Source organism: Arvicanthis niloticus, chromosome 18 (assembly GCF_011762505.2).
Source record: "Arvicanthis niloticus isolate mArvNil1 chromosome 18, mArvNil1.pat.X, whole genome shotgun sequence".
In the NCBI taxonomy this organism is placed as follows: domain Eukaryota; kingdom Metazoa; phylum Chordata; class Mammalia; order Rodentia; family Muridae; genus Arvicanthis; species Arvicanthis niloticus.
In genome coordinates, this window is record NC_047675.1 from 49,646,628 (window position 1) to 49,674,107 (window position 27,480).

Below are 27,480 nucleotides of genomic sequence, written 5' to 3' on the forward strand. Positions count from 1 at the left end.
GTACAAAATTTTACAAGAGGCGATGGCCGTGAGGCTGAAGCCTGGCTGTAAGTCAGTAGTAAAGCTCTTGGCATGTGTGGGGTCCCTCGGATCAACCTCTGCATCATAACAACAGACACAGATTCAGTTCACTATAAATTTTAATCTGATATAAAATGTTAAACATATTAAGAAATAAAATGTGATGACTCAATTCAATTTTCACAATACTTTCCCACCAGCCTGATACGCAGCTGCTCTGAGTTCTGAGAACACCCTGCAAGGAGCTTCGTAAACGCAGGCCGGGCTGTGGAAGACTGCCGTCACAGACGTGCCGCCCACACACGTCCACGGGGCCTCGTGCTCATTAGCCAGTTCCCCACGTAACAAACTGTGACACTCTGCTTCTCGTGAGGAGGTTTCTTCTAGAAGGGTCAGAGGCAAATGGGCACGGCAGGTGTGTCCTTTTAACTAACTCAGGGGAGCTATGCCTCAGGCTCTACATCACCAGCATAAAAAAAGCACTTCTTCCTGAGGCAACATCCAGATAACAGCACTGATACAAAAAGTGAGCAAATTCATTGGCCACTGTCATTGCTGTAGGAGCTGTGACACTGTAGGTGACAAACCGTAGGCACAGGGGCAAGGGCACGTCTATAGGGCAGCTCCACATTCCAGTTCCATGCACCTGGTGGAGGAGGACTTCCAAACTCTTCAGATGTCTGTTTGAAACATTGAAACAAAGTCTCACACCCTGGCTGGCTGGTTTTAAACTCACTATGTAACAAAGTGGGGCTTCCCAAGTGGGAGGTGTGAGCCACTCTTTTTCTCTTTTTGGAAACCAGAACGCTTATTTCATGACTGTTGAAATCTTCAACATGAACTGGATGCTGCAACATTACCCTCTTGGGTTTGGGTTGTTCCTTCACAGAACCCATGTCTACACAATGAACAATTTAGGAGCCTCCTTCCCTCTGGCCCAGCAGCGTTTCATCTCCTAGCCTTGGCACTCCAGTTAGACTTCCTCTTGTGATTGGCAGGACAACGTGTGTCTTAATCAAGATGCTCTCCAAAGGCTGATGTTCCTTTTGTTGCCTTGCTTCTGCAAGAACCATCAAACATACTCAAGGCTGAAAATTGTATTTTTCAGATTCAGCCTTATCAATAAAAATATAAAATATAAAACTACAATATACCTGTGAATTACATATTTAAAATGAGTATTTTTTTTTCAAAATACATGCTTCAACAAATGTGACATGGATTTTCATTCACTTCTGTTGATAATACCTGGTCATTTGTACCTTGCTTCTCAAAAGGAGCCATAAAACAAGGAGGTAATAAAAAAAATAGAAGCTTTCCAGTTTACAGAGCAGGACTTCTTCCTTTGGCAGAATGCATCATGCTCTCGAGTGCCCAAATGGTGAGCACTGCACATTCTGCCAGGTACAGCCTGGAAGTCTGCTGCAACTCTGACACCTGAAGACATGGGGACAGACAAGGCAAACTTTCCCTCAGTGGCCCCAGGTAGGTGCCCCCGTGATTAGCAAACTGGTTTAAATTAGTTAGGTCTTTAGTTTCTAATTCCCTTTTTAAAGTTGTCACCTGAGAACAACTCGACTTGGCAGCACACACAGGAAGTGAGGTGTTCTGCTTAGCTAGCAAACACTGGAAACCTGCAGTCACTTCAGTGCTTTTAAACATTTAGAGGGTTACGATTTTACAGCCGAATAACAGTCTGGGAGGACAGGTACATCGTGAAACCATATTGTACATTCTTTGTGGAAAGAGGCATATTTCAACTAACTGAAGTATACTCACAGGCTTCACACAGCCTCTAGAATCTGTTTGGTTCTAAGGACTCCCAGACAGCCCGCCACTAATCGATGCTTTGTTTCTGTCTTAGACAGGGTCCTGATGAGTACATGATGGAGTCACAGTCCGCTTCAGCTACCCAGCAGCTGGACTGAGGGCTACACCCGTGCAGGTTCCAAGAACTGCTCTGCTCCATTATATGACACAAAACTCTGCTTGTTCATCAGTCTCCTGTAAAGCCCATTGGGCTTCAAAAGCAGCTCTTCATGTGTCCCATATTCACAGATTTTTCCTTGGTCAAGGACAGCAACAGAATGGGCATTCTTAATGGTCGACAGGCGGTGAGCTATGATCAACACAGTCCTTCCTTCCATCAGCCGGTCAAGCGCCTCCTGGACCAGGTGTTCATTCTCAGCATCCAGTGCACTGTGACAGACAAGGTTACACACGAGGAAGCAGACGTCAGAGCGGCATACGTGGTTGCACTCACACACACTAGATAGTATACTAACATCGTCACATATGTCACAGAGATAGCCTCACCTGGTTGCTTCATCGAGGAGAAGAATTTTAGGGTTCTGAAAAAGTAAAAATAGAAGCAGAGAAAGGAGTTATCAATGAACACAGCTCTGGACAATGAGAAGATAGGTGAGGCAGTCACCATGTAAAGACACTAACCATCAAGCCCAACAACCTGAACTTGACTCCCAGACCCCACAGCATTAGGAGAGAACTGGGTCTGGAGAGATAGATGGCTTAGTGGTTAAGAGCACCGACTGCTCTTCCTGAGTTCAATTCCCAGCAACCACATGGTGGCTCACAACCATCTGTAATGGGGTCTGGTGCACACACACACAGACGTGGGTGCTGGCGAGCCGCCGGCAGGCAGCTGTCTTACCTTCAGCAGGGCTCTGGCTATTGCGATCCTCTGCTTCTGCCCACCTGACAGAAAACAGACAGAGAAGGCAAGCTTAACAAAACTGCTTAGGAAAATTTCCAGTAAGACAAGTGACAATTTGGAGGGAACGTCTTCCATTCAACCACAACGGATGGGCAGGAGTTTGTCTTTAAACATACCGTCTTACTAAACTGCACAGCAAGCAATCGCCATAGCTAACATATACTGAGGATTTCCTTCACAGAAGACGTTCCCTAAGTGCACGAGGCAGTTAATCTAGAACAGTTGTTGCTGGGGCCGACACTAGGATCGTTTTCATTTCTACAGCTGAAAACTGATGCCAGGTGTGGTTGAGAGTGCCAGCACTCGGGAGTCAGAGACGAGACGATCTCTGAGGTGAGACCATCCTAGTCTATACAGAGGGAGTTGCAGTACAACCATGGCTAGTATTAAGGAAACCCTGTCTCAACACACACACACACACACACACACAGCCAAAATCAAAACAAAACAAAAACTAAACAACTTCCTTCCAAAACTGAGGCACAACTACAAACGGTGACGTACACTTTTAATCCCAGCACTCAGGAGTAGAGTCGGGTAGATCTTGCAAGTTCAAGACTAGCCTGGTCTACAGAGTGAGTTTTGTGCTCTAGCCAGGGCTGTATAACGAGACCTTGTCTCAAAAACAACAACAACAAAAAATAATAAAACAACTGAACACTCAAACAGCTGGGGGACAGTGTGGGTGTGGGGAGCTCTTGTGCTGCTTCAAGGACACTGGCAAGGATGTTTGCACTGGGCGAGGACAGGGAGCAGGCTCAAACAAGATTTTGACATTGGGCTAGGACAGGGCTCAAGAGGAGTACAGCTGAGGAGGATGTTCTTTGTATCTTGATCATCTCGTTAAGTCCCTGAACACAGAATCGTGGGACCTTTGTCTATGCCTTGTTTGATTCTTGACTACTTTGAATTTGACCTAGAGCTGACCCTGTTCTTTGCACGTACCTAGAATGGTATAAAAGCAGACTGGAAAAAAATAAACCAGCTTCAGCACTGGCTGAGGTCATATTATAATGTTGTCTAATTGTCTTGTCTTTCTTTAATCCTTAGTCCCTCCCTGGGGACCCTGTTGACTGACTGAGTTGGCTTGGTCAGTGAAGGCATGACGTGAAGGGCTCTCCCAATACAACAGCCAGCTCATCGAGGGAACTTGAAACTCCTTGGGAGCAAAAGGAAGTAGCGATGCTTTGTGTGCATCTCCATTGCTCCACAGTGGCACACAGCCTTCATCCTTCCCTCCTGCGGTCTGTCTTCCAGCAGCCAAAGCTGCCTGGCGCTCACACCTCCTTTCCTGCTTGAGGTGCTAACAGCATCCTTCCAAGCTGACTGTGGATAGGGCATCTTTATCCACAGTGATGCTCATTCATCAAGGTGTTCAACACATTCACCAGATGCTAAGGAGCCCCCTCGCATGGAGCCATGGGATGCAGGAAGGCCCCTCCTGGCCCTCTGAAGTAGGTAGCTGCGTGCCCCAGAGTGGTCCTTGGAGCATCCTGGGGTAAAATCCTGTAGCAGCAGCTAGTGCCTCTTGGAATACTCATGTCGAGGGGGCTTTACATTTTTCAGAGGTGCTTTAAGGAAGTAAGCACAGCCTAGGAGTGTGGCTCCATGGAACAATGCTTGCCTACAGTGCTTAAGGCCTGGGGCCCCATCCCTATCACTACACAAGACAATAAAAGGACATCACATCTGACCAAGATGACAGATGGTCCATCAACGTGTTCACTCTTTGCCCTTTCTGGAATATTCTCTGGTCTCTGGTTCCTCGCTGGAACATAAAACCACTTTTGTGGTAATATGAATAAAAATGGTCCCCACAGGCGCATATGTTTAAATGCTGTTACCAGAGAGTGGCACTGTTTGAGAAGAATTAGAAGGATTAGGAAGTGTGGCCTTGTTGGAGGAATTTGTTGCTGGGGGCAGGAGTTGAGCTTTCAAAAACACACAGGAGACCTTTTTGTGTTCTCATTCTCTCTCTCTCTCTCTCTCTCTCTCTCTCTCTCTCTCTCTCTCTCTCTCTCTGCTTGCTAAGGGTCAGGATGAGCTCCTTCTCCAGCACCACGCCTGCCTGCTGCCATGCTCCCCCTGCTGCTGTGCACCCCACCATGATGATAATGATTTACTCTCTGAAACCGTAAGCAAGGCCCTAATTAAATATTTTCTTTTTATAAACGTTGTCTTGGTGGTAGTGTCTCTTCACAGCAACAGAACAGTCTTCAGTGACCTTCTGCGCTGGGTTTCTATGGGATAGTCCTTTTCCTCAGGTCATCATACAACCTCTATGTCACATCTCTTTTCTTTAATTTCCTACAGCCTCGGGTTATAAAGCATATCCTTCCTCAGATGTGCTCAAAGGCTTGCTGTCACTAACTAACTATCAGCAGTCCCAAGGAAAGTTCTGGGTACAAAGTGAAGGAAACACCTCCTCGTAGAGAGGATGCAGTGGTTCTCCTAGGCTGCAAGGATGGAAACCTCATCTATAAACAACAGTGCACCCAGAACCACGTGGGGACGCCCTGAGGCAAGTGCTCCTGCTGCACTGCCAGGAGAGGACTGCTCACCGGACAGGAGGACGCCCTTCTCCCCGACCACAGTGTCGAAGCCCTGTGGGAAGCTACGAATGAACTCATCGGCATTGGCCATTTCTGCGGCCCTTTCCACCTGCTGGGCTGTGACCGAGGAGAGGTTGTCAGCGCCGTAGGCGATGTTTTCGGCAACAGAGCAGGAAAACAGGACTGGCTCCTGAAAATGGAAATACAGCACACTTGTCAGAAACTTCCGATGACTTCATGGGTGCCAAGGAGCTGAGGACCAGCCTCAGCCGACAGTGACACACTGCCAGACAGAAACTTCCGATGACTTCATGGGTGCCAAGGAGCTGAGGACCGGCCTCAGCCAAGAGTGACACACTGCCAGAACTGTCTGGAGGGCTTGCTCTTCTATAACTTCACCCAGCTGATTTGAAAAGTTCCAGTTTAGGGGCCAGCAAACGTCTCAGGAGGTAAAGGTGCCTGTTGTCAAGCCAGATAACCTAAGTTATCTCAGTGAGTTCAAGCCCCAAAACCTATTCAGTAAAAAGGGAGAGCCAATTCCCCTAAGTCGTCATCTGACCTCCGCATGTGCACCACGTCATATGCACACACACACACACACATACACACACACACACAAAATGTAATTTTTTTCAAAAAGGTCCCAGTTTACCATGAAGAGAACCAAATTGATCTGTTGTCTTCACCACACTGTGGGAAGGAGACCCCAAGATGGATGCCCACAATTGCTGGCCCATGACAACCTTATAAATCTCAGCCCCTTCCCTAGGACCAGCAGGGTCTGGAAGACCCAAGTTGGACTACCTACCTTCTGCTCAGGCAAAGGGCCCATGTCCATCCACTGCTTTCTGACAAACAATCAGATACCACTACAACATCCTGACTGACAGAACCCCAGGGAGCACAGCGGTCTCTAATCTCTCCTCTGCCCTCATGTCACACTCTGCTGAGGTCTAGTCAGTACCACACTGCACCATCTATCCATCCTTGTACATAAGTCCCCATACAGTATGAAAATGAGAGGTGGGGGTGATCACAGGGTGCACAGCGGTAAGAGACAGCTGGCCATGATACAACTGTTGCTCCACACAGTCTGTGCAAACAGCTCTGTGAAAAGGAACCACACTTGCCTCCCACAGCCACGCATGGAAACTGTGAAGAACAGCAAGTTTCCACCCGTCCTTCCTCGAGCCCCCCAGTGCTGTACAAAAACACTAGTCTCGGCTATTAGTGAGAAGTCAGCACTTCAACTGATGAATTGTGTTGAGTCCCTGTGCCATACATCAGTCTGGATGTGGAGTGTGTGTGTGTGTGTGTGTGTGTGTGTGTGTGTGTGTGTGTATAGTGTGTGTGTGTTGTGTGTAGTGTGTGTGGAATGGTGTGTGTGAAGTCAATGTGTGTGGAGTGTGTGTGGGGAGTGTGTATGTGAAGTGTGTGTAGAATGGTGTGTGTAGAGTAAATGTGTGTGTGTGGAATAGTGTGTGTGTGTGTGTGTGTGTGTGTGTGTGTGTGTGGTGTGTGTGTGTGTGTAGTGTGTGTGTGGAGTGGGAGTGTGTGGAATAGTATGGTCCATCAGAAGCTCCTGAGAAACGTGAGCTCGAGGGGAAGCAAGGGGAAAGCAGCTCCAACAAGGGGAGTGAAAGGGAAGCCTGTCCTCGTACCTGACTTACTGTTCCAATCTTGGATCTCAGCCAGACGGGGTTTAGCTGACGAACGTCATGGCCATCAAGACTGACTGTTCCTGATGGGAGAAGGCAGAGGTCACTACAGGTCAAGGGTGATAACCAAAGTGAACCCAAAAAGGAGGGAAAATCCCAGACTCACGGCTCCTGCCCCTCTTAACTGAGACAGGATCCCATGGAGTCTAGTCCACTTCAAAGTCCCTATGTAGCCAAGGGTGATCTTGAAGTTACCCTCCTTCCTCGACCTACCTGGGAGGGGTGCGCCATGATTTGACCCGTCTCCCCCTAAGGCTGTACTGGGGATCAAATGCAGATGTTTGTGTATACTAAATAAACAGGAACCATTTGATCCACAGCCCCAACCCCCAGACAATTTTTAAACACTAAAAATATCATCAAGACTCTTGATTCCCAAGAGAAGTGTGTGGGACAGGGGAACACACAGTGTGCACTGACTCGCAGTTCTGTGGCAGTCTCCTGATAATGCTGGTATCAGAAGAGACCATGAAGGCCTGGTTCGGGAATGGTAGTCTACAAATGTTCTGCAAGCTTAAACTGGAGTCAATAAGCAGCCCCGTCTAAGTCTGTGGAACGGTGCACATACATACACATCTCGTGAATGCATGCGAGTCTCACGCTTGCTTTCTACGTCTAAAAAGTAAAGCTCACGTACAGATCATCCACTCTAAGCAGGAAATATAAAAAGTAATGCATTTCTGCTCTTAAAGGCTAATCCTACTGAAGACATAGCCAGGCAGGGTGGTGCGTGCCTTTGATCCCACACTTGGGAGAAAGAGGAGGAGGAAGAGGAAGAGGAGGAAGGAAAAGAAAGGAAGAAGAGAAAAGAAGAAGAAGGAAGAGGAGGGCTGGGGAGATGGCTCAGGAAATAGCGTGTTTGCCATGGAGGTAAGGACCTGAATTAAAAAAAAAAAACACAATAGATTACAAACAAACAAGCAAGTAAGCAAGCACAGAAGATGCAGGCCTAAAGCCCCAGCTACTCAGAAAACTAAGGCAGAAAGGTCAAAAGTTTAAAATCAGCCTGCAAAACTAAGTAAGAACCTGTTTCAAAAGAAAAGATAAAAAGAGGGTTGAAGGAAATCCTCAGGTCAATATTAGCAGCATCACCACATGGACCCTGGTCACTAAATTAGCTGTTTCTCAAACAACTAAAGAAGTGGGCCTGGTAGTGCATGCTTGGAATCCCAGCATTCGAGGAGGCAGAAGCAGGAGGATTGCCGCAGTTTGAGGTGAACCTCACCTAAACAGTGGGTTCCACACCAATTAGAGCTTCAGAGAAGACCCTGCCTCTGGTTATATATAAATATAACCAACCAACCAAACAAACAAACAAAAACAAAAACCAGCCAAGGAGGGGGCTGGAGAGATGGCTCAGCGGTTAAGAGCACTTCCCAGCAATCACATGGTGGCTCACAACCATCTACGATGAGGTCTGGTGCCCTCTTCTGATCTACAGGCACACATGCAGGCAGAACATACAAAATAAATTTAAACAGTCTGGTCTGGAGGCAGAAGCCCCTAAAAAACAGCTAAGAAACAGCCCTGAGGCAGAAGCCATCAGAAGGCCTCTGAAATTCTCACAACTGCCACCTCAGTGCATGTCAGGGCAGAGTTCCAGTGTGGGTAAGGGACAGTCCACAGCACCCGTGGCTGCTGGCACCAGAAGGCATTTACTGCTGGGCAGTCTTGCTGACCCATTTCCAAGGCAGGAATATGGTCAGGTGTGGTCTCTCCTGGACATGGGGTGGGAGCAGACAGCAGCAGAAGGCGCCGACAGCTCAGGGATGCCTCTGCCCACGCTGTCACCTACCTGAATCAGGGTCATACAGCCGCAGCAGGAGCGAGACCACTGTTGATTTCCCAGAACCACTAGGGCCAACCAGCGCTGTGACAGATCCAGATGGGATGGAAAGACTGAAATCCTGGAACACAGACACCTCTGGGCGAGCAGGGTACGCAAAGTGCACATTTCTGAACTCCAGGGCACCCTGGAAGGTCTTCTCATCTAACACCATCCCCTCTGAAACACAAGAGGGGACACAGAAAGCCAGAGTGAGAACGGAGTTCAGGCAGATGCACCTGTCTCCTGGTGGCTGTCTCCCTTGCCTGAATGAAGTGAACAGAAACAGATGTTCCTGGGGAGTGGGGGGCACTATGAGGAGCAGGTCTAGGTGCTGGGTTTATCATGTAAGGTCTTGTGATCTGACAGATCTGAGGTGCCACCTTTCTTGGGAGCAGTGTGAAGCACAGTGTGAGGACCGACCCTTGGGTCTGACCCACCACAGTAACTTCTCTCGGTGCCACTGTCTGTGCTCAAGTAGTTTCTGTACAGAGTTCTTCATCTATTCCAAATAAACATTTTGAAAGTACAGTGACAGGGATGCATGAGAGCCATGAGGATAAGGAGGGTCAAAGGTTAAGAAGGGTCAAAGGTTTACTTAGCTCCAGTGTGACCTGGCCTGATACGCATCACATGCGTATGCGCGCGCACACATACACACACACACCATCCCAAGGAGGAGATGGTCCTCCATGCAGTGCCAGCATCCCAGCATCCCAAGGAGGAGATGGACTTCCACTCAGTACCAGCATCCCAGCATCACTCCCCAGAGCCAAGAAATGTAAAGCCTTTTATTCATGTTCGCTTTCCCCAACCTCTTACAAATGTCAGGATCACTAAGGAAGGTTCGGGAAGGCCATCTGGGTGTTCCTGTACACCGGCCTGCTTGCTGCTATCCTGCCCTTGGTGATAATGACTGGCTGCAGGTGCATGTGCAGCATGGCATGTCGTCAGCCTCACATTTCCAGAGCATCCCCTGAAGTGTATCCATCAGAGACCATGAGAACCTGACCTCCCTGTTTTGCAGCAGGGGCTACCTCTTGGCAGTGGTCCATTCCCTGAGGAAGGCAGAATGTCAGTCTAACTGTCGAAACCACAAACACCCCACCGTATACCCACCGTTAAAAGGCAGCTGCGGCTGTCTCTCCAGCAGCTCCCAGAGCCGCCCACCAGCACCCAGGCCTTTCATCAGCTCGGAGTAGAATGAACTCAGACCTGAGGACAAGAAGAGTCTGTCATCAGCTGACAAGAAAGGCCACAGGCCCTCCTGACCTGGGGAATCCTGGAGACAGCAACCACCTCTGTCCATGTGGAACCTGCTGCTTTCACTGAAGAAGCCGAGGTTGTCAGCTGCTCCACCTCCCACCCTAGTATTCACAGCCTCACTTTCTCAGAGTCCTAATAAGAAAAAGGACCACACTGCCCACCAGTGGCAAGTCACAGCACTGCAAGGAAAGCCTCCTCCTCCCAGACAGCATACCAAGTGCAGCATGGGGCCTGCCCCATGTGAACTGAAATTCCTTCAAAACAGATCCTACAAGGCTAACAGAATCTTAAATGTGACACCAGCCAGGAGAGGCTTCCTGCTTTACTGATTCCAACCCCGTGACTCCTGAAAATGTCAACGCCGTGCAGACAGCCTGTGCACGCCAGAGGTGGAGGAATTAACAGGTGGAATGAAAATGTTCAGCGCAGCAAGGACAACTCTCTTGTGATGGTGTAACAGTGAATCTAGGACAAGGCTCACTTGTGCAATCTGTATGTGTGGGGTCACCAAGAGCTAGCCCTAATGTAACCCTCTGGTTGATAAGGACAATGTGTCACTGTAGGCTCAGCAGCTGTGTAACAAATGCCACTCTGGTGGAAAGGGTACAGATCCTGTCACTGGAGTAGGGACAATCACTGGAAATGCAACAGTGTTGCCTTTTAAAAAGAACTCTAAGGCCCGCGTAAGTTCTAGGCCAGCTGAGTCTACATAGTGAGTTCCAGGACAGCTTTTAAAAAGTCCAAAGCTGAGTGTGGTAACCCACACTTGTAATCCAGTGCTTGGGACACCAAGGCACGAGATTTCAAAGCCAGCCTGTGCTATACAATAAAGCTCTCAATTAAAACAAAACACTATGTATGTTTATCAAAACATATAAATATGTATGTGTATGCCAATGTATAAATGCTACTCTCAGCTTTTCCCAGAGAAGTATCTCCTTGTAGTAAACAGCAGTGACTAGAGAGACTTAGCCATGATGCTAAAAATTGGCAAGACGTCCACTTGAGAGCTCAGCCCTAAACTGGGCTTTTACAGCACCTCAGGCTCAGGTACACTTGCCAAACAATGGATCAAAAGAATGTCAGAGGAAGAAGACAGGAGGAGGGGCTGAGGAATGCGGTCTTCCAGACACTGCACGCCTGAGCCATCAGGAACTCTTCAGAGCTATGGCTGCAGACATTAAACCTCGAGACTGGCCCTGCAAAGGGCAAGAAAGGGGCCTACAAGGTCCTACCCATGTCTGTCTCTCTCTGTCTCTGTCTCTTTCTCTCACTCTGCTGAACCTCTGGTGACCCACAGGGTCTGGGAAGGGGCGGGGGTCACTGTCTTCATCTGTCACCCACTGTTACCCAGAGCCATACTGACAGTCCGGGTTAAACTCAGTGGGACACAAAACAAAACTCCATGAGCAGGGGAAGAGGTTCGTGAAGAGGAGCTGACAGGGGAGAAGAAACGAGAGGATGGGGGAGGGGCAGGAAGGGAGACAATGTCCTAGGTACATGGTATGAAACTGTCAAAGAACAAAATAAAACTGACAAAAACTTATTATTAATTCTGAGGAGTGAGAGGAAAGAGAGACTCTGAGCAGGGACAGCTTAAGAGTCTGGGCAGCAGCAGGTGTGAGGTGAGACTCGCCCTATCCTGGCTCAGGGTCTCCACAGTGCTCCCGAGCTGTGGAAGGACACAAGGGCCCCAAATTTCCCAACAGGGAACCTGCTCACCCACTCAGATAACTTCAGGTTTGCTTAGGAGACTGGCACAGTAAGAATGCCCGTTCAGTGGGGCCTGTTTTTCAATGTGTACCCTCAAAGCCTGTTTATATGATATACCTCCGATGCTCAATCCAACCCAGAAAGCGTACATGAGGAAGGAAGAAAGCTCGCCCACTGTCATGTGGGCGCTGCCCATCAGCAGGCCTCCTTTGTACAGGACAGACAGCACAATCAGGTTTCCCGAGAGCCCAGTCTACAGGAGGAGGAAAACAAAGATGTCAGTGCAAACAAAGGCCTCTTGGGACAACAGTGTAAACCAGGCCTCTGCCTCCCTTTTAAGATATAAAACTCCTCACAGAAAGGTTTTGAAATATTTGCAGCCGTGAAGAAAATACTTGCATCCCCACGACAGCTTAGACACTACTTCTCTCAGGCTAGTCACCAATCTACTTGGCTCAGAACAGAAGAGAGTAGCGCCTAGGCCTGCCTCCCTGATGTGAACCAGTCTACCATGTTCATGGCTCTGAGGAGACATCCTCCACATGGAGCTCCAGCCCTAACCCCATCTCTGAGCTTTGGGCCCTAGTGAGAGCTTCTCTGAGCTGCTGCTTCTCTACATGTTAAACAACCTCTGAGGTTTAGATGGAGATGTTTCCGTTTTCTCTTTATCTGGTTTTGGTTTGTTTGTGTTTGACAGTCTGACTATGCAGTCCAGGCTGCCCCAAGCTCATTACGTAGACCAGGCTGCCCCAAGTTTACTACATAGAGCAGGCTGGCCTCAAACTTACAAGCTGCCTGTCACAGGCTCCTGCGTATGCCCAGCACTCATGGTGGTTTTCCATCCCAGGTTCCTGGGTATTTTGTAACCAGTTTATTAAACTTCCTTCCAGAGTGCACTGAAGTTAGGTAACCCTCCATGGGATCAGCAAGTGAGGTTACATCGGAGGGACCAGAGCCTGTGCAAACACATGTTGAGGCCCAGTCCTAAGGTACATAGAGCACAGGTACTCGATGTCAGTGTCCCTTAGGACTGCCTGGCACACACCGGGGACCAGCAGCAGGCTTCATACATGCTACTTGTTTCTGTTTCCACTTTCTTGCTTTCTTCTCCTGCCATAAAAATAGCTCAAAGTCCAAGTCAATCTTAGCATAAAAATAAAATCATTTCTACTGTGTCAAGAGTCACAGGATGAAAACCTCTTTGCAATCTCATGGCCTGCAGAGATCCACTTACTGCTCCAAAGAAGCCGGCTCGTGCCCAGGCCTCCCTCTGTGCCAGCTGCAGCAACTGGTCCACTCGGGCCATGTACTTCTCCACTTCCGTCATCTCCTTCCCAAAAGCTCGGATAGTTCGTATGTTTCCAATTCGCTCCTCAGCTAGCTATGAGGATTCAAATACACGGTAAGGGCTGGAAAGACGGCTTAGCAGTTAGAAGCACTTGTTGTTCTTACAGAGGACCTAAATTTTATTCCCAGCATCCATGTGGTGGTTCACAACCATATGTAACTCCAGTTCTGGAGGATCTGATGCCTTCTTTCCTTCACCAGCACCAAGCACACACGTGGTGCACAGACATACATGCAGGTAAAACACACACACACACACACACACACACACACACACACACACACACACACGACATACACACCCCCCAAAGAGAAGAGCATCACACTGTAATTGATAGCAAAGTTAAAATGTGATTCTTATTCAATATTCTGCCAGTGAAAGGCTCTATATGAGGCATGGTCAAGTAAGATCACATAGCAAAGTGCAGAGAAGAATCCATTTTGCTGTAAGAAAATATAAAGTGCAGGGCTGGAGAGAAGACTAAGAGTGTTCCCGGCTCCTGCTGAGGAACTGAATCTGAGCTCATGAACCTCACAACTCACAACTGGGACCAATGCCCTCTTCTGGCCTCTGAGGGGAACTGCGTTTATGTATACATACCTGCCCCCCCCATACATATGTAATTATAAAATAAATCTTTTTTAACGTAATTTTTATTTATCTTATTTATATGAGTACACTGTAGCTGTCTTTAGACACACCAGAAGAGGGCATCAGATCCCATTACAGATGGTTGTGAGCCACCATGTGGTTGCTGGGAATTGAACTCAGGACCTCTGGAAGAGCAGTCAGTCAGTGCTCTTAAACCGCTGAGCCAACTCTCTCTAGCCTATAAATCTTTTCTTTTCTTTCTTTCTTTCTTTTTTTTTTTTTTTAAAGAAGTCTGCCCTACTGAGCTAATGGAGACTCGGTGCCAACTAGACACTTTTCCCAAACACATTAGCATCTGTTTGTTTTTATTTTTGTCTTCTGTTCAAAGAAAATGTTTAGAGAGGTAGCCTAAGCTAGTCTCAGATTCATGATCCTCCTGCCTCAGGCTACAGAAAGCTAGGCTTGTGGGTGTGTCCCACCATAGCGGTCATATTAGCTTTTTGTCCTACCAGAAACAGTGACAGAAAACAGTGAGGACTTGACAAAACCCAGGTGTAGGGCTCACAACTGTAGCACTAGCACTTGGGAGGCTGAGGCAAGAGGAGTATGAGGGTCTGAGGCCAGCCCTGGCTATATCGTGAGTTCTAGGCCAGCCTGGGAAACAGAGCGAATTGGATGCAGTCTGGGCTAAGGGGCTAGCCAGGGGTAGAGTGTTTCAAGTCTGTACTGACGTCCACTGGGGTAAAAGGAAGGACTTTGCTGCTTGTTTCTTTCCCTGGTGCTGATGCTGGGAAGGAACACACTGTGCACATCATGCAATCCGCCTGTTACTCCGAGCCCCACACCTACATAACACACACGGAAGGTCAGTACCTGTGTGGCTTCTGCCAACGAGTCCTGTGTGGCTTTGGACAGTTTCCGTAGATATCGCCCATAAATCACAGCAAGGACAGAGATAGGAGGTACCACACCCAGAACAAAGGTGGCCAGACTCGGTGACACAAAAAACTGTCAAGAACAAAAGTCAAGAATGTTTGTTCCCCGAAGTGGCAAGGCATCCTCAGACCTACAGTGTGCAGCCTGAAGAGACATTGTCTCCAAGCCAAGCCTCCTATTTGGGTTGGGTTTTCGTGGCATCTTTGATCCTTACAAAACCCATGTTATATGCAGCTGAAGCAGGACTCCTAACACTCCTGCCACAGGGTTGGGGGCTTGGGGGAGACTGTTTCCAGGACTTAGCAGCCTAGAGCCAGTGGACCAGCTCTGGTCAGTTTAACTGCAACAGTGGCTCAAAGAACAGAACCTTCTTGAATTAGATTAGACTTCCCCAATTCTGCAGTGCAGTCATTGTTTTAAATGGTCCTAGTGATTCTTCAATGCATTGTAAAAACCTGCCCAATCTCATTTGCATAGACAATAATATCAATGGCAGGAGGCCTCCTGAAGTCCAGCGGTAAAGCAGATAGATGACTATCTGACTGCTCGTCCATCTCCTCCCTCAAACCACAGTTCTGCTCAGTAACTGGCAATACTTTACTATGTCCTGCCCTTTGCTTTGGCTTGGCTTTTGGTTGTGGCGTTTTGTCTTGTTTTGTTTTAACACAATCTCATATAACCCAGGCTAGCATCAAACTAGCTTGTGTAGCCAAGAATGACCTTAAATTTCTAATTCTCCCACCTCTGTCTACTGAGTTCTGGTATTACAGGCGGATGCCACTATGCCAGATGTACTGGACCTGGAACCCAGGGCTCAGTGCCTGCTGGGGAAGCTCTATGCCGACTGAATCACAACCCTGGCACTGACTTGCCTTTTAACCTTGTCCCATGAACATTACAATCGCACAAGTTATTCAGGCCAGCAGGGCCGGTTGAAGCACAGACACTACCTGGAGAGTGAGCTGAGGTGGGCTGAGCTGTCAGAGATAAGCAAGACTTCTGTGGAACACAGGTTACCTTGCAGGGGTGGAGGTGAGGTCTATGCCCCTTGATCCTTACTTACACTTGGTTCCCAAAGGCGCTCCTTGGCCTGACACAATTGGCTGTCTTCACACCCTGGTCTTCAGGAAAAGCCACTCTAAATGACACTTACTCAAGAGACATGTAGGCCAGGCCAGGAGAGGCGATCCTTTTGTCCCTAAGACTGGGGCAATGTTCTTGTTTCTATTTGCTTACAAAATGACAAGGACATCTCAAGCCTCTCATGCTCACCAGCTCTGGTCCTGAGAGCCCTGACAGAAAACACCAAGAGAAGAGACTGACATACCATCATGCCAACACCAACCGAGGCCTGGGCCACAGCCCTCAGGCCATCAGAGAGGTTCTCAGTCACGGAGCGACCCAGGAGTGCGGTATCTGAGGAGAGGCGGTTGATCAGTTCGCCTGTGCGGGTCTTGTCAAAGAAAGCAACCTCTTGCCTTAGGATGGAGGAGAACAGTGAAGTGCGCAGTCTGTTCACAATGTTCTGACCTGCAGAGTGAACACAACGGCCATTGGTGACTGGGGCAGCCACCCGCCACTCATGGGGCAGCCACCGACAAGCTGTTTATTTAGCCTGTTGTCAAAGCCAGTTTGTAGACTGAGCACATCAGCTCCGTGGATCCTGGCACTGGATGGGCTCATACAGACCCTGGCCTATATGTATCTGTATGTAACTTCCTGTTAGTACCTGCAGACTGTGGGAGCAAGGGAGGTAGTGATGAAGGAAACGTAGCCAGCAAGAAGATCCAGCAGGTGAAGGTCCTTGCCATACAAACCTGATGACCTGAGGCATCACTTGGGACCCAGAAACCCAGATCAGGTAGGAGAGCACCGTCTCCAGAACATTTTCCTCTGATCTCACCGCATGCACAGGGGTGCCTGCACATGTATGTAAATATATCACAACAACGATAAATACACTTTAATTCTTTAAAAGGTAACATTGTCCTTGACATGTGAGGAGCATCACAGACCCGGAGCGTCAATCAGTTCATGACTGGCTACCCTTACATGAATTGCACTTTGTAATAGCAGGAATGGGTTAACCACCCAGACACCATCTTACTAGCCACACAGACATGGAACACAGTTCAGGGCTGTCAGCAGTGCTGCTGCCAAACCAAGCTCTCTAAAGGAAAGCCATTCAAGTTCCCGCCCCAGCAGCTACACAACAGCATGGAGCAGACAGCGCTTGCTTTTGCTACCTGCTCAACCCTGACCACAAGAAGTAGAGAATGTTCTGAATGACTGTAAGCCTTCCTGGTGGGATGTCAGAGCCCAGTGCGATTGTAGGAAGAGAAGGGGCCTCGGAGCCCTGACCCGACCCCACGACCTTTGTCACCTGAGGAGACTGACCTGAAGACTGCATGAGGTAGACACGAATGCTGTTGGCGGCAGCGCCACACAGGAACACACAGGTGAGAGCAGCACAGAGGCGAGTCAGGCTGTCCCCATAGTTCTCACTTGGGTTGGTATAAATAACATCAATGATCCTCCCCAGGAAGAAAGGGGCAGACATGGTGATGAGACTGGACACGGTGAGAAACCCAACGGCAGCTGGAAGACAGGCATGACAGTCAGACTCACCACACAGCACAGGGCAGCGACGAGCGCATGGGACCTCAGCCCCCCCACAGGCCTCAGTGGCTGCGCATTCTTCTCCTTCACCGATGGGCCTGACTAACGACCAGATGGCTTCAGGCTAAGAAGAAGCGTGGCTGTGTAGAAATGTGTGTCCCCTCCTCATGCAGCTGGAGAAAGGGATGTTATGGTTTGTATTCCTTCCTTGTGTACCGGCAGCCGCAATGGCCTCCCTCCTGTCTTCTGGTATTCACACTCATTTCAGACCCTGCTCCTCCTCCGTTTCTGCTCCTTGCTTTTACTCCTTGGCGTCTAACCACACCTTCGCTCGACGGGCAGACTATCCAGGGAAAGTTATCCTCTGTGTATGTAAGGAAGGGGAAGCTTTTTTGAGGCAAGGCCTAACTGTGTAGCCCAGGCTGGCTTCAGACTCATTACGTGGTTCAGGTTGGCCTTGAACTTGCCACGACACCATCTTAGCTCCTTGAATGCTGGGATTATAGGTCCATGTCATTGTGCTGGGTTTAATGCTCTTGCCTATGCTCAGTTCTTCAAAGCTCTCTATATAAGCTTTGGGGAGCAGTTCCGGGGATCCACTTACACATGGTGTGTCCCCTCTGAGTATTACGGCTCTGGAGAATAAAGCGTGAACTGACAGTTAACAGGAGAAGAGTTCTCCATGTCAGTAATCAACAGACAAGGGAGGCAGAAGCTTGCTGAAAAATTCCAGCCATGTGTGGTGATGACTGTCTGTAACCCCAGCATTTGGGGGCCACAGGCAGATCTCTGAGTTCAAGGCTAGCCTATTCTACACAGCAAGTTTCAAGCCCCCCAGTTTTAGCTTCATAGTTGTCTAAAACAAACAACAAAAAATTCTAAGGAAAGACCAGTTAGAAAGAAGACACACCACAGACAACCACACCCACACCTTTAAGGAGCATGAAATCATACACAGCCGATTTTTTTCCTACTCGTGAGACTGGCAAGGATTACAGGCTCGTGTGTGTGATGGTGAAGCTGAGGAAAGGCTCTCACATGGGTGGGAGCACACAGTGCACTGGTGAAGGAGCAAATTCACACACCAGCAACAGGTGAGGTCGCGGGTGACTAGTAACAGACTCCTGAGGGTTTCACTTCCACACCCTCGAAATACAAAGCCAAGGATGTGAGATTATAGCATTGCTTATATCAGCAAAAGAATTCATGCCGGGCGGTGGTGGCGCACGCCTTTAGTCCCAGCACTTGGGAGGCAGAGGCAGGTGGATTTCTGAGTTCGAGGCCAGCCTGGTCTACAGAGTGAGTTCCAGGACAGCCAGAGCTACACAGAGAAACCCTGTCTCGAAAAACAAAACAAAACAACCCCAAAAAAGAATCCATATCTTAAACACCCACATAAACTGGGTAAGTTGAACCTACTGTAAAGAATTTATAAATATTAAGCCACCAGTACAAGGAATAAAGTCACTCGTTGGGTACCTACGTAGAACAACTGAACAAGATGAAGTGTGGGCTGACATCCAGGAGGATCACAAGTTCAAGTCTAACCTCAGCCACAGAGTGAGTTCAAGAACAGTCTAGGCAACTTAAGGAGACACTGTCTCAAAATAAAGAGGGTTATGGATGCCACTAGGTGGTAGAGCACTTGCTTAGTGTGTGTGAAATCCTAGTTTTAATCCCCAGTACTGCTAAAGCAGAGAAAGATGATAGACAGACAGACAGACGGCTGGCTAAAAAACAAGTCCTAGACAACGATATTAGCATCTGCAGAGTGGTTTCCTCTTTTTTCCGTCCTCAGAGTTTATGTGAGTTCAGAACATCTGTGGAAGTATGACAGGTTCAGCAGCCCAGGCTCCTTTTAGGAGGGCGCTGTGACTGGACACAGGGCAGGTCTGCCTCCTCTGGGCTTCTCTGGTTTGGGTAACAAATCTCTTAGGAACCTTGCTGGTTTGTGGCAGGACTTGAGCGGGTGTTCAGGCTTCGGCTGAGAGGCAGCAGAGCAAGAGTGGTAAGCATGGGGGTGGGGCAGCTCTTCAGAGAGGCCTGACCCTGCTTCCTGCCCTCTGTGTGTCTACTTTCTGTCCTGGCATTCTAAGTGTGCCACTGGCTCACTGCCCATGGCTGTTTTGCTGGCTGCTGTAACCCCTCAGCCCTCACCTGCAGCACAGAGCAAGCGCTCAGTCAATATCTGCCGGGTGAAAGAAAGAGCACTGGACTTTAGCAGGGGAGCAGCAAAGTGACTGACCAGAGCAAAGTCCTTTGCCAGCTCAGCAGGGAAGGTCAGGCTGGGCCAACCAGGAGCTCACATGCCAGCTGTCAAAACTCACAGATGGCTCACAACCATCTAGTTCCAGTTCCAGAGGGTCCAATGCCCTCTCTTGGCCTCTGCAGGAACCAGGCACATGCACACACATACACACAAATTAAATTTTTAAAATTTAAAAATACAATGAAAAATAGAAAACCTCCATAATCATAAACTGGGCGGGTTGTCACAGCTGTGTCCCCACAGTCCCACCGGACACTCAGAGGCAGGCAGAGAGGCATCAAGAGCTCAAGGCTCTCCCCTGCTATCTGTGGAGTTTGAAGCCCTTCCTAGCTACATACCTTAAAACAACATAACACAACACAACACATAACCTCAATCAAACCGGAGAATGTGAACCAGGACAGAAACAATTCCCTTTTGATTTAAAGCAGCATGCTCCCAAGGGATAGTGACAGGGCAAGGACAGTGGCTTGTCTCTGGTTCCACATCACTCAGCCAATGGCTGACGATCAGGAAGAACCCTTCCCAAAGGCCTCTCCTCTAGTTTCTTTTCCTTTCCCCCTTTCCTTCTTTTTTTCCTTCTTGAGACATGGCCCTGCTATACAGCTCTCGCTAGCCTGGAACTCATACATAGACCATACACAGATTGAACTTGCAGTGACTCTACTGAGTGCTGGGATGTGGTGGTTTGTATACGCTTGGTCCTTGGGAGGTGGCACTGTTAGGAGGTGTGGCCTTGTTGGAAGAAGTGTGTCATTGTGTTGGTGGGTTCTGAGGTCTCCTAGTGTTCAAGATCTGCCCAGTGAAGGAGACAGCTTCCTCATGGCTGTCTGAAGAAGATTCTTTCTCTGGCTGCCTTCAGATCAAGATGTAGAACTCTCGGCTCCTTCTCCAGCACCATGTCTGCCTGCATGCTGCCATGCTTCCCACCAGATGATAATGGACTGAACCTCTGAATCTGTAAGCCAGCCCCAATCAAATGTCTGTCTTTATGAGAATTGTGTCGGTCATCGTGTCTCTTCACAGCTATAAAACCCTAACTAAAACAAAGGATTACAGGCATTCCTGTAACATAGTATGCAGACCAGGCTGGCCTCAAACCTGCAGTGATCTTCCTGCCTCTGCCTCCCGAGTGCTGGGGTTATAGGTGTGAAGTATTCTGCCAGACTACTCTAGTTTTCTAAATCACATGAAGAATCTGCACGCTGTGAACTACATAACCCGGGTTCCAACTGAGTTCCAACACTGTAATGACACCCATACAAAGATAAGGGGGAACCTGCCGTGGTGAGGTACGTCTGGAATTCCTCCATTCAAAAGGCACGTTCCAGGCCAGCCGTGGTTACACAGTGAGGTACTGTCTGGGGCAGGGGTTGGGGGAAGGAGGCTATTTGGCTAAATCTAAACTCATCCAAGTACAGTCCATGGACTTATGTATTAATTTATTCCATTACTTAAAATCAATTTTAATCTAGCGGCAAATTTAGCTACACCACTTTGGCTCCAGGTGGGTTGTACGTGCGCAACCATCCAGGAGCAATCTGGATTCGAGAATGAAAGACACACAGACACAGACACACACACAGACACACACACACACACACACACACACACAGTTAATTTTTGGCATGCTGTGACTAGCTCAAAGTCTGGGCACTCCTGAACCATTCGCTGCTAGCAAATGCTAGCACCTCTGGTGCTCCTGAGACTCTAAACCTTCCCCTGCTGCCCCAGGCCCAATGGGGAAGTGGCCAGTGGCTCCTTACCCGAATTCTCACATGGCTGCTTGGCTTTCTCTCCTGCAGCTCTTACTTCCCATCCTTCTCCCTGTCATGGTGAGTCCCTCCTCTCTCCCAGTCCCTAGCCCTCAAAGATCCAAAGGTCCTGCCTCAGTCTACCTGCCCAGCCACTGGCCATTGGCTCTTTATTGATCAATCAAAAACCAAATGGTGACAAGGACCTTCAGCGTTTGGACACACAGCTTCCCGATTTGGGGGGAGGGGGGGCAGATTAATTCAAAGCATTGAAGCAATCTGCACGTTTTAAGATGTATTTTACTTTATATGTGTGGATGTTTTGCCTGCATGCATGCATGTGTACCATGTACATGTTGGCTCTCCTAGACCGAGAGCAGCCAGGGCTAAGCCATCTCTCTGGATCTGATTGATTGATGATTAATTAATTAATTAATTATTGTAGTGGTTTGAAGAAAAATTGGCTCCCATAGGCCCACGGAGAGCAGCACTATTAGGAGGTGTGGCCTTGTCAGAGTGGGTGTGGCTTTGTTCGAGGAAGTGTGTCACTAGGGGCAGGCTTTGGGGGTCTCAGAAGCTCAAGACTGGCCAGTATGTCACTGTCACTCCCTGATGCCTAAGGATCCAGATGTAGAATTCTCAGCTCCTTCTCCAGCACCATGTCTGACTGTAGGCCATCATGCTTCTGGGCCAACCCTCTGAACGGTAAGCCAGCCCCAATTAAATGGTATCTCTGTACATCAATAAAACACTAAGACTTGTTTTGTTTTGTCTTTTTGAGACAGGGTCTCTCTGCAGTTCTGGCTGTTCTGGAACTCACTCTGTATCACACTCAGAGATGTGCCTGCCTCTGCCTCCTGAGTGCTGGGATTAAAGGTGTGTGTTTCCACTGTCCAGCCATTTCATTTATTTTTAATCCTGTGTATACATGAGTGTGTGGGTGTTTTCAGAGGTCAGAGGTATCAGATTCCCTCAGAGCTGAGTTTTAAGTGGTTGTGAGCTGCCTGACTGACATGGTGCTGGGAATTAAACTCCGGTCCTCTGGAGGGCAATGCACACTCTTAGCCATTGACTCGTCTCTTCAGTCCCATTTTGCTTATTTATTTTTGAGGCATGGCTTCATGTAGCCTAGGATACCTCAAACTAACTATGAAGCCAAGGATGGCAGTTCTCCTGCCTCTACCTCCTGCTTTCTAGAATGCAGGGATTAGAGATGTGTCCCAACATGCCAAGTTTTATGAAGTACTGGGATCGAGCCTGGAGCTGTGTGTGCCAGGCTAACACTCTGCCAACTGAGCTGCTGTATCCCAACAGTGGCTCTGGTTTATTTCACTGTTGTTAGCCCTTTGTATTACAATCTGAATGTAAATAAAATGGGTTTTGGCCATCTGGATTTTTGGGATCAAGTTTCTGCCATATGGGGCTGTGGGATATCAGGTTCCACCCAAATCCTAGACCTCACTCGGCACACTGTAACCTGGAATTCTCCATCTTCCCTCCACAGCACGGGGCAGCATCTGCTAGCCTGAGGGGTTCCAGCAGCCTCTACAGCTGTTTCCAGGCTGATAGTATCAATGCTCAATGTCCTATATGACTCAGTCCTGGCGGTCAGAGAGGTCAGAAACAGTAAATGCATTGCTCTAGGTCTGCACCAAGTCTGGGAAGTCAGAGGCTGAGGAGGGCCAGGAAAGCTGGTTCTAATGAGAAAACAAACAGGACCAAAACCCAGCTTGGCCACCGACATGTCTGACCTAACACAAGTCACTCAACTCCTCTGTGCCTCAAAATTTCCTACAATAAACGGACAGCAGCAGCAGCAACAACAACAGAACCTTCTCCTGGAGCTGCCTTGAGCAGATCAGACACAGAAGGCATCTGGCACAGCGCCCGGAAGCTGTCATTTCAGAAGCGACCTGGGCATTGGCTCAGCCCAGAGGTAACTCAGCTGTCCCATCTCAGAGACCAGGGACTGAAAGGAAAAAGACAAAAGGGCAGCTTCCTCAGGAGGCTGAGAGCTGTTTGCAGACACGCTGAGAGCTGCAGGGACAGGGAGATGTTTTCAGAGACAATGTAGCTATGAAAGGGAGATGAGGCGACAGACTCCAGGCTGAGGGAGGAAGTGAGGGTGGGAGCTGAAAGCCTAAAGACAAGCAGGAAACGGGTTCAGGAGATTGTCAGATCCCTGGAGTAGCCCCCACATCACAGGCTGTGCCTCGTGTCCCTCAGACCTTTCCTGCAGGATCAGGAAGCTGCAGCTATAGGCAGTCTCATCGTTTCTCCAACTGTCCTTAACTATGGTCCCTCCACAGACATATAAAAGTCAGCCACAAGCTCGGCCATAGTTCCAGGCAGGCACCAGCTTTTGCGAACAGTCATTATCACACATCATCAGCCCTTACCAGGAAACAGGAGGGTGGCCGACCTGAATCCCGCATATCTGCACTGGTGAAGGGAACAGAGTACAATGATAGTGTAGCTAGGAGCCCGCCCCGTGAGCCAGGAGACCCCAGCACTCTAGCTATCTTCTCATCTTGGAGGCGACGCTCTCTGGGAGAGCTGAGCCCTGGTCTGCTATCTGCTAAACACACAGGAAGCCTGAGTATGTACCCCCCCTGTCTGCTCTGTGCACGTTCCTGATGGTCCTGGGGTCAGCACCTTCTGAGGCTCCAGGTGACCAAAGTGATAAGAGTAACACTTAGTGTGGAAAGGCTCTGGGCAGCGCTGCAGACTTGGTGATACGAAGATAGCTGAAATCCTGAAGGAGTGGACTGCTAAGTGCACTGCTGCTGCTCTGGGTGAGCATCTGCTCTGGGCGAGCATCTGCAGTCATCAGTAGCAGGAGGCCCTGCTTTCCAAGTTTTGGATCTGTAACTTCAAAGTCTTCTGAGGAACAAACTGCTGAAGAGGAGGGAAGGGAGGTTTAGTACTGAAACAACCCCCAGTCTTAGGATCTGTATTTTCTCCAAAACTAGAAAACTAACACCCAAAGCCAGAAGTGGTGGCGCCTTTAGTCCCAGCACGCAGGAGGCGGAGGGAGGCGGATCTCTGAATTTGGAGCCAGTCTGGTCTACAGAGTGAGTTCCAAAACAGTCAGGGCTACACAGAGAAATGTCTCCAAAAAATGAGGGTGGAAAAAGAAGGAAAAAAAGAAAGAGGGGGGTGAGAGGGGGCCGGGAGGGGAAAACTAACATTGGCATTTCTTTTCTTATCTGCTTTTGGGGGCTCTTTAAAGAAATGATGACAGGCACTCAGGAGGCTGACGAGGGAATAATGCTGTGAGTTTGTAGTCAGTCTGAACTACAAAATGATCTCCTGTCTCAAAAACCAGACGGATGGACAGACGGACGAACGGACAGAGGGCAGACAGACAGACACACGGACGAACGGACAGACACAAACCTACGTTCGGACAGAGACACAAACCTACGCAACGGCTCTGTTCCCCCAGCATTTCAGAGATGTGCCAACCCTCAGCATGATCTATTACACAGTAACGGTGCCACCACTTCCTTTTACTTCCACGAGTGCCAACACCCAGAGCGGCTTCACCACAGCTTCTGAAGACAACATAGGTCATCTAAAGAGTTCTTCTTCAGCCTTCCTAAAGACAGAATGCATTTACCACCTACTTAGGAAGCCTTAAGAATTCCCTTAAGGCCGGGCGGTGGTGGCACACGCCTTTAATCCCAGCACTTGGGAGGCAGAGGCAGGCAGATTTCTGAGGTCGAGGCCAGCCTGGTCTACAGAGTGAGTTCCAGGATAGCTAGGACTACACAGAGAAACCCTGTCTCAAAATAAATAAATAAATAAATAAATAAATAAATAAATAAATAAAAGAATTCCCTTAAGAAGCACTTGAGAAGTTGAGGCAAGAAATCTCAAGCTAGAGGTCTGCCTGGACTACAGAGCAAGACCCTGACTCAGAAGCAAAGCCCTTACTGTCAGCGGCAGTGTGTCTGTCCCTCTGGTCACACATCTGACAATTCAGTGAGGCAGACTGATAGCTCAGATGATGGAAGCTGACTTAATGCAGACTCCACAGTGTGCTGACAGGGCAGGACAAGTGGGGGGCCAGGTGACAGGTCACAGACATGACAGGCACAGGCAGACAGGGAAGGACTACGTGGCATCAGTGAAGCCTGACTCCCCACAACTACAAGATCTGAAGTTTCAGAAGCAGGAGCCTAGGTTCCTGGCTCCTCACAGTCTGTTCACACTCAGTTGCCCAGGGTCTCCAGGCTCCTCCATGCACACCATCTGCTCCTCCCTGTGCCCTCTTCCCCCCACAGACATCTTTTAAACCTGGATTTGGTGGCTCACACTTATAATTCCAGCACTGGGGAGATGGACAGGAGGATCAGGAGTTCAAGGACGTCCTCAGCTACATCGTGAGTTTGAGGCCAGCCCGAACTACATTACACCTGTCTCAATAAAATGCAGAGGAGGAGGCTGAAGAGATGGTCCAGTGGTTAAGGGCACTGGATGCTCTTCCAGAGGACCCAGGGTTCAGGGTTCAATTCCTGCTACTCAGATTCCAGTTACTGTCTGTAACTCCAATTCCAGGAGATCTGACATCCTCACACAGACACACATGCAGGCAAAACATCAATACACATAATAAAATAAAAGCTCACATAATGAAAGTAAACAATTCTTTTAAAGAAATTAAAGAAAACACAGAGGAAAAAAAAGTTTACAAGATAGCCAAGAAGAAAAGGACTTTTTCCATCGAAATCCACAACAACCATCGTAAAATCTGTCTTCTCACACTAAGGACACAACAACCTCCTGATTCTTGTAGATGGCAGATCCATGTGTCCTGCTCCAGGGACATCCTGCTCCAAGGCCGACGGCCCCCAAAGAGAGTAATTTGTACAGCAAGGGACTCAACAACCAACTTGAGGTCCTGCCTGTTTCAAGAGTTGTATGGCAAAGTCTTTCCTTTTGCAAAACCCTCGTGCCTATCCCATTTCGTCTCTGATCCAAATGTTTTCCTGCCTGCTATGCCGGGATTCCCAGCAGGAGCAGGGGCAGCTTCCCAAGGTAACCCCACAGGAGGAGGGCACAATCCATACTGACAGAAGGAATGGAGATTTAGGGCTCTAGGTCTCAGTACCTCTGTGCTCCAACCAGTCTTGCCTGCAATGACTGCCAGACATGGGGAAGTTACAGAATTCTGTCACTTAGACACAACTAATTCTGATTTCTTTTTTAAAAGCCATTTGTCGATCCGGCTGACTTACTGTCTAGTTCCTTTATGCTGTGGCCAATGCCTGGTCCTGATCAAGTCACTTAGGGAGGTGACAGCCAGCACGAAGTTCACAGTGCTCAGCTTCATCCTGTGAAATTTTGGTGGGTGCTTGATACTGTGTAACCCTAGCAGTGTTTTGCTTGGTTTTGTTCTGTTTTAAATTATAAACGTATAATATAAAGTAGACATGGTTTCGGCAAAACTTCTGGGTTTTTGTTTTGTTTTTTTCTTAAAGGAGGAGACTCTACCTTATTCAGAGTATGCCCCAAAGCAGACACTGACAACAAGCTGGTAGGGACCAATTTAAATATTCTGGTAACAGGCTCTACTGGCTTCAGACGGGGATCGCCATCCAGCTGGGGAAAGGCATCCATAGCCTTCCAACAGGTGTCAGCAGACCTGATCGCTCTTGTCAAAGCCGAGGCCAGGCCGGGGCCCACCCGCAGTCCACTGATCCCCCGGGGTTCCTACCTGACAGCCTCCCGCGCTCGGGGCGCACCAGCCCCAGGAGCTTCCACACTTCTGAGCGCCCGGTCGCCGCGGGCCGCCGCCTTGAGTCGTTCCCAAAGTCTCGCACACCGGTGGCGGCTGCTCCCTGGAGCCTGGCGAGCAGGGGATACGAGGCGCGGGGTCCTGCCAGCACCCAGCACCTGCGGGTCCCCGAGGAGGTGGCCCACCGCCCCACGCCGCCAGGCAGCCCAGATAGGGGCGCGGGAAAGCGGAGGCCCGGGCTCGGCTCCTGGATCACAGAGGTCCACGCGCGTACCAGCGGGGTCCATTCAGAAGCCAGCCATGTCCGAGAGGAGACGGCCGGGGCCCACGCTCGCACGGCGGGGCCCCGGCGCGGAATCAGCAGCAGCGCCCTGGCAGGAGGGGCGCGCAT

The 27,480-nt window shown here is 49.1% G+C and overlaps 1 protein-coding gene across 1 annotated transcript; it reads right to left on the minus strand.

Annotated features, from left to right (window-relative positions):
- Window positions 1-122: 122 nt before the first annotated feature.
- Abcb10 (ATP binding cassette subfamily B member 10) lies at window positions 123-27,480 on the minus strand. Its single transcript, XM_034522722.2, has 13 exons — window positions 27,069-27,480; window positions 17,102-17,302; window positions 16,032-16,234; window positions 14,642-14,776; window positions 13,064-13,210; window positions 11,947-12,082; window positions 9,970-10,065; window positions 8,821-9,030; window positions 6,969-7,048; window positions 5,317-5,497; window positions 2,693-2,736; window positions 2,338-2,372; window positions 123-2,220 (listed from the first exon to the last, which is right to left on the minus strand). Exons 1-13 carry the CDS (start codon window positions 27,478-27,480, stop codon window positions 1,953-1,955), a joined length of 2,148 nt encoding a protein of 715 aa, XP_034378613.1. The 3' UTR covers window positions 123-1,952.

What these genes read in the sequence shown, in the direction of transcription:
- Abcb10 (XM_034522722.2), bottom strand. Translation starts at nt 27,480, where the DNA reads ATGCGCGCCCCTCCTGCCAGGGCGCTGCTGCTGATTCCGCGCCGGGGC. An exon ending in GAAGGGCGTCCTCCTGTCCG is followed by an intron (nt 2,737 to 5,316) that starts GTGAGCAGTCCT and finishes GTTTTCTGTCAG; the next exon opens with GTGGGCAGAAGCAGAGGATC. An exon ending in CTCCTCGATGAAGCAACCAG is followed by an intron (nt 2,221 to 2,337) that starts GTGAGGCTATCT and finishes TGTCTGTCACAG; the next exon opens with TGCACTGGATGCTGAGAATG.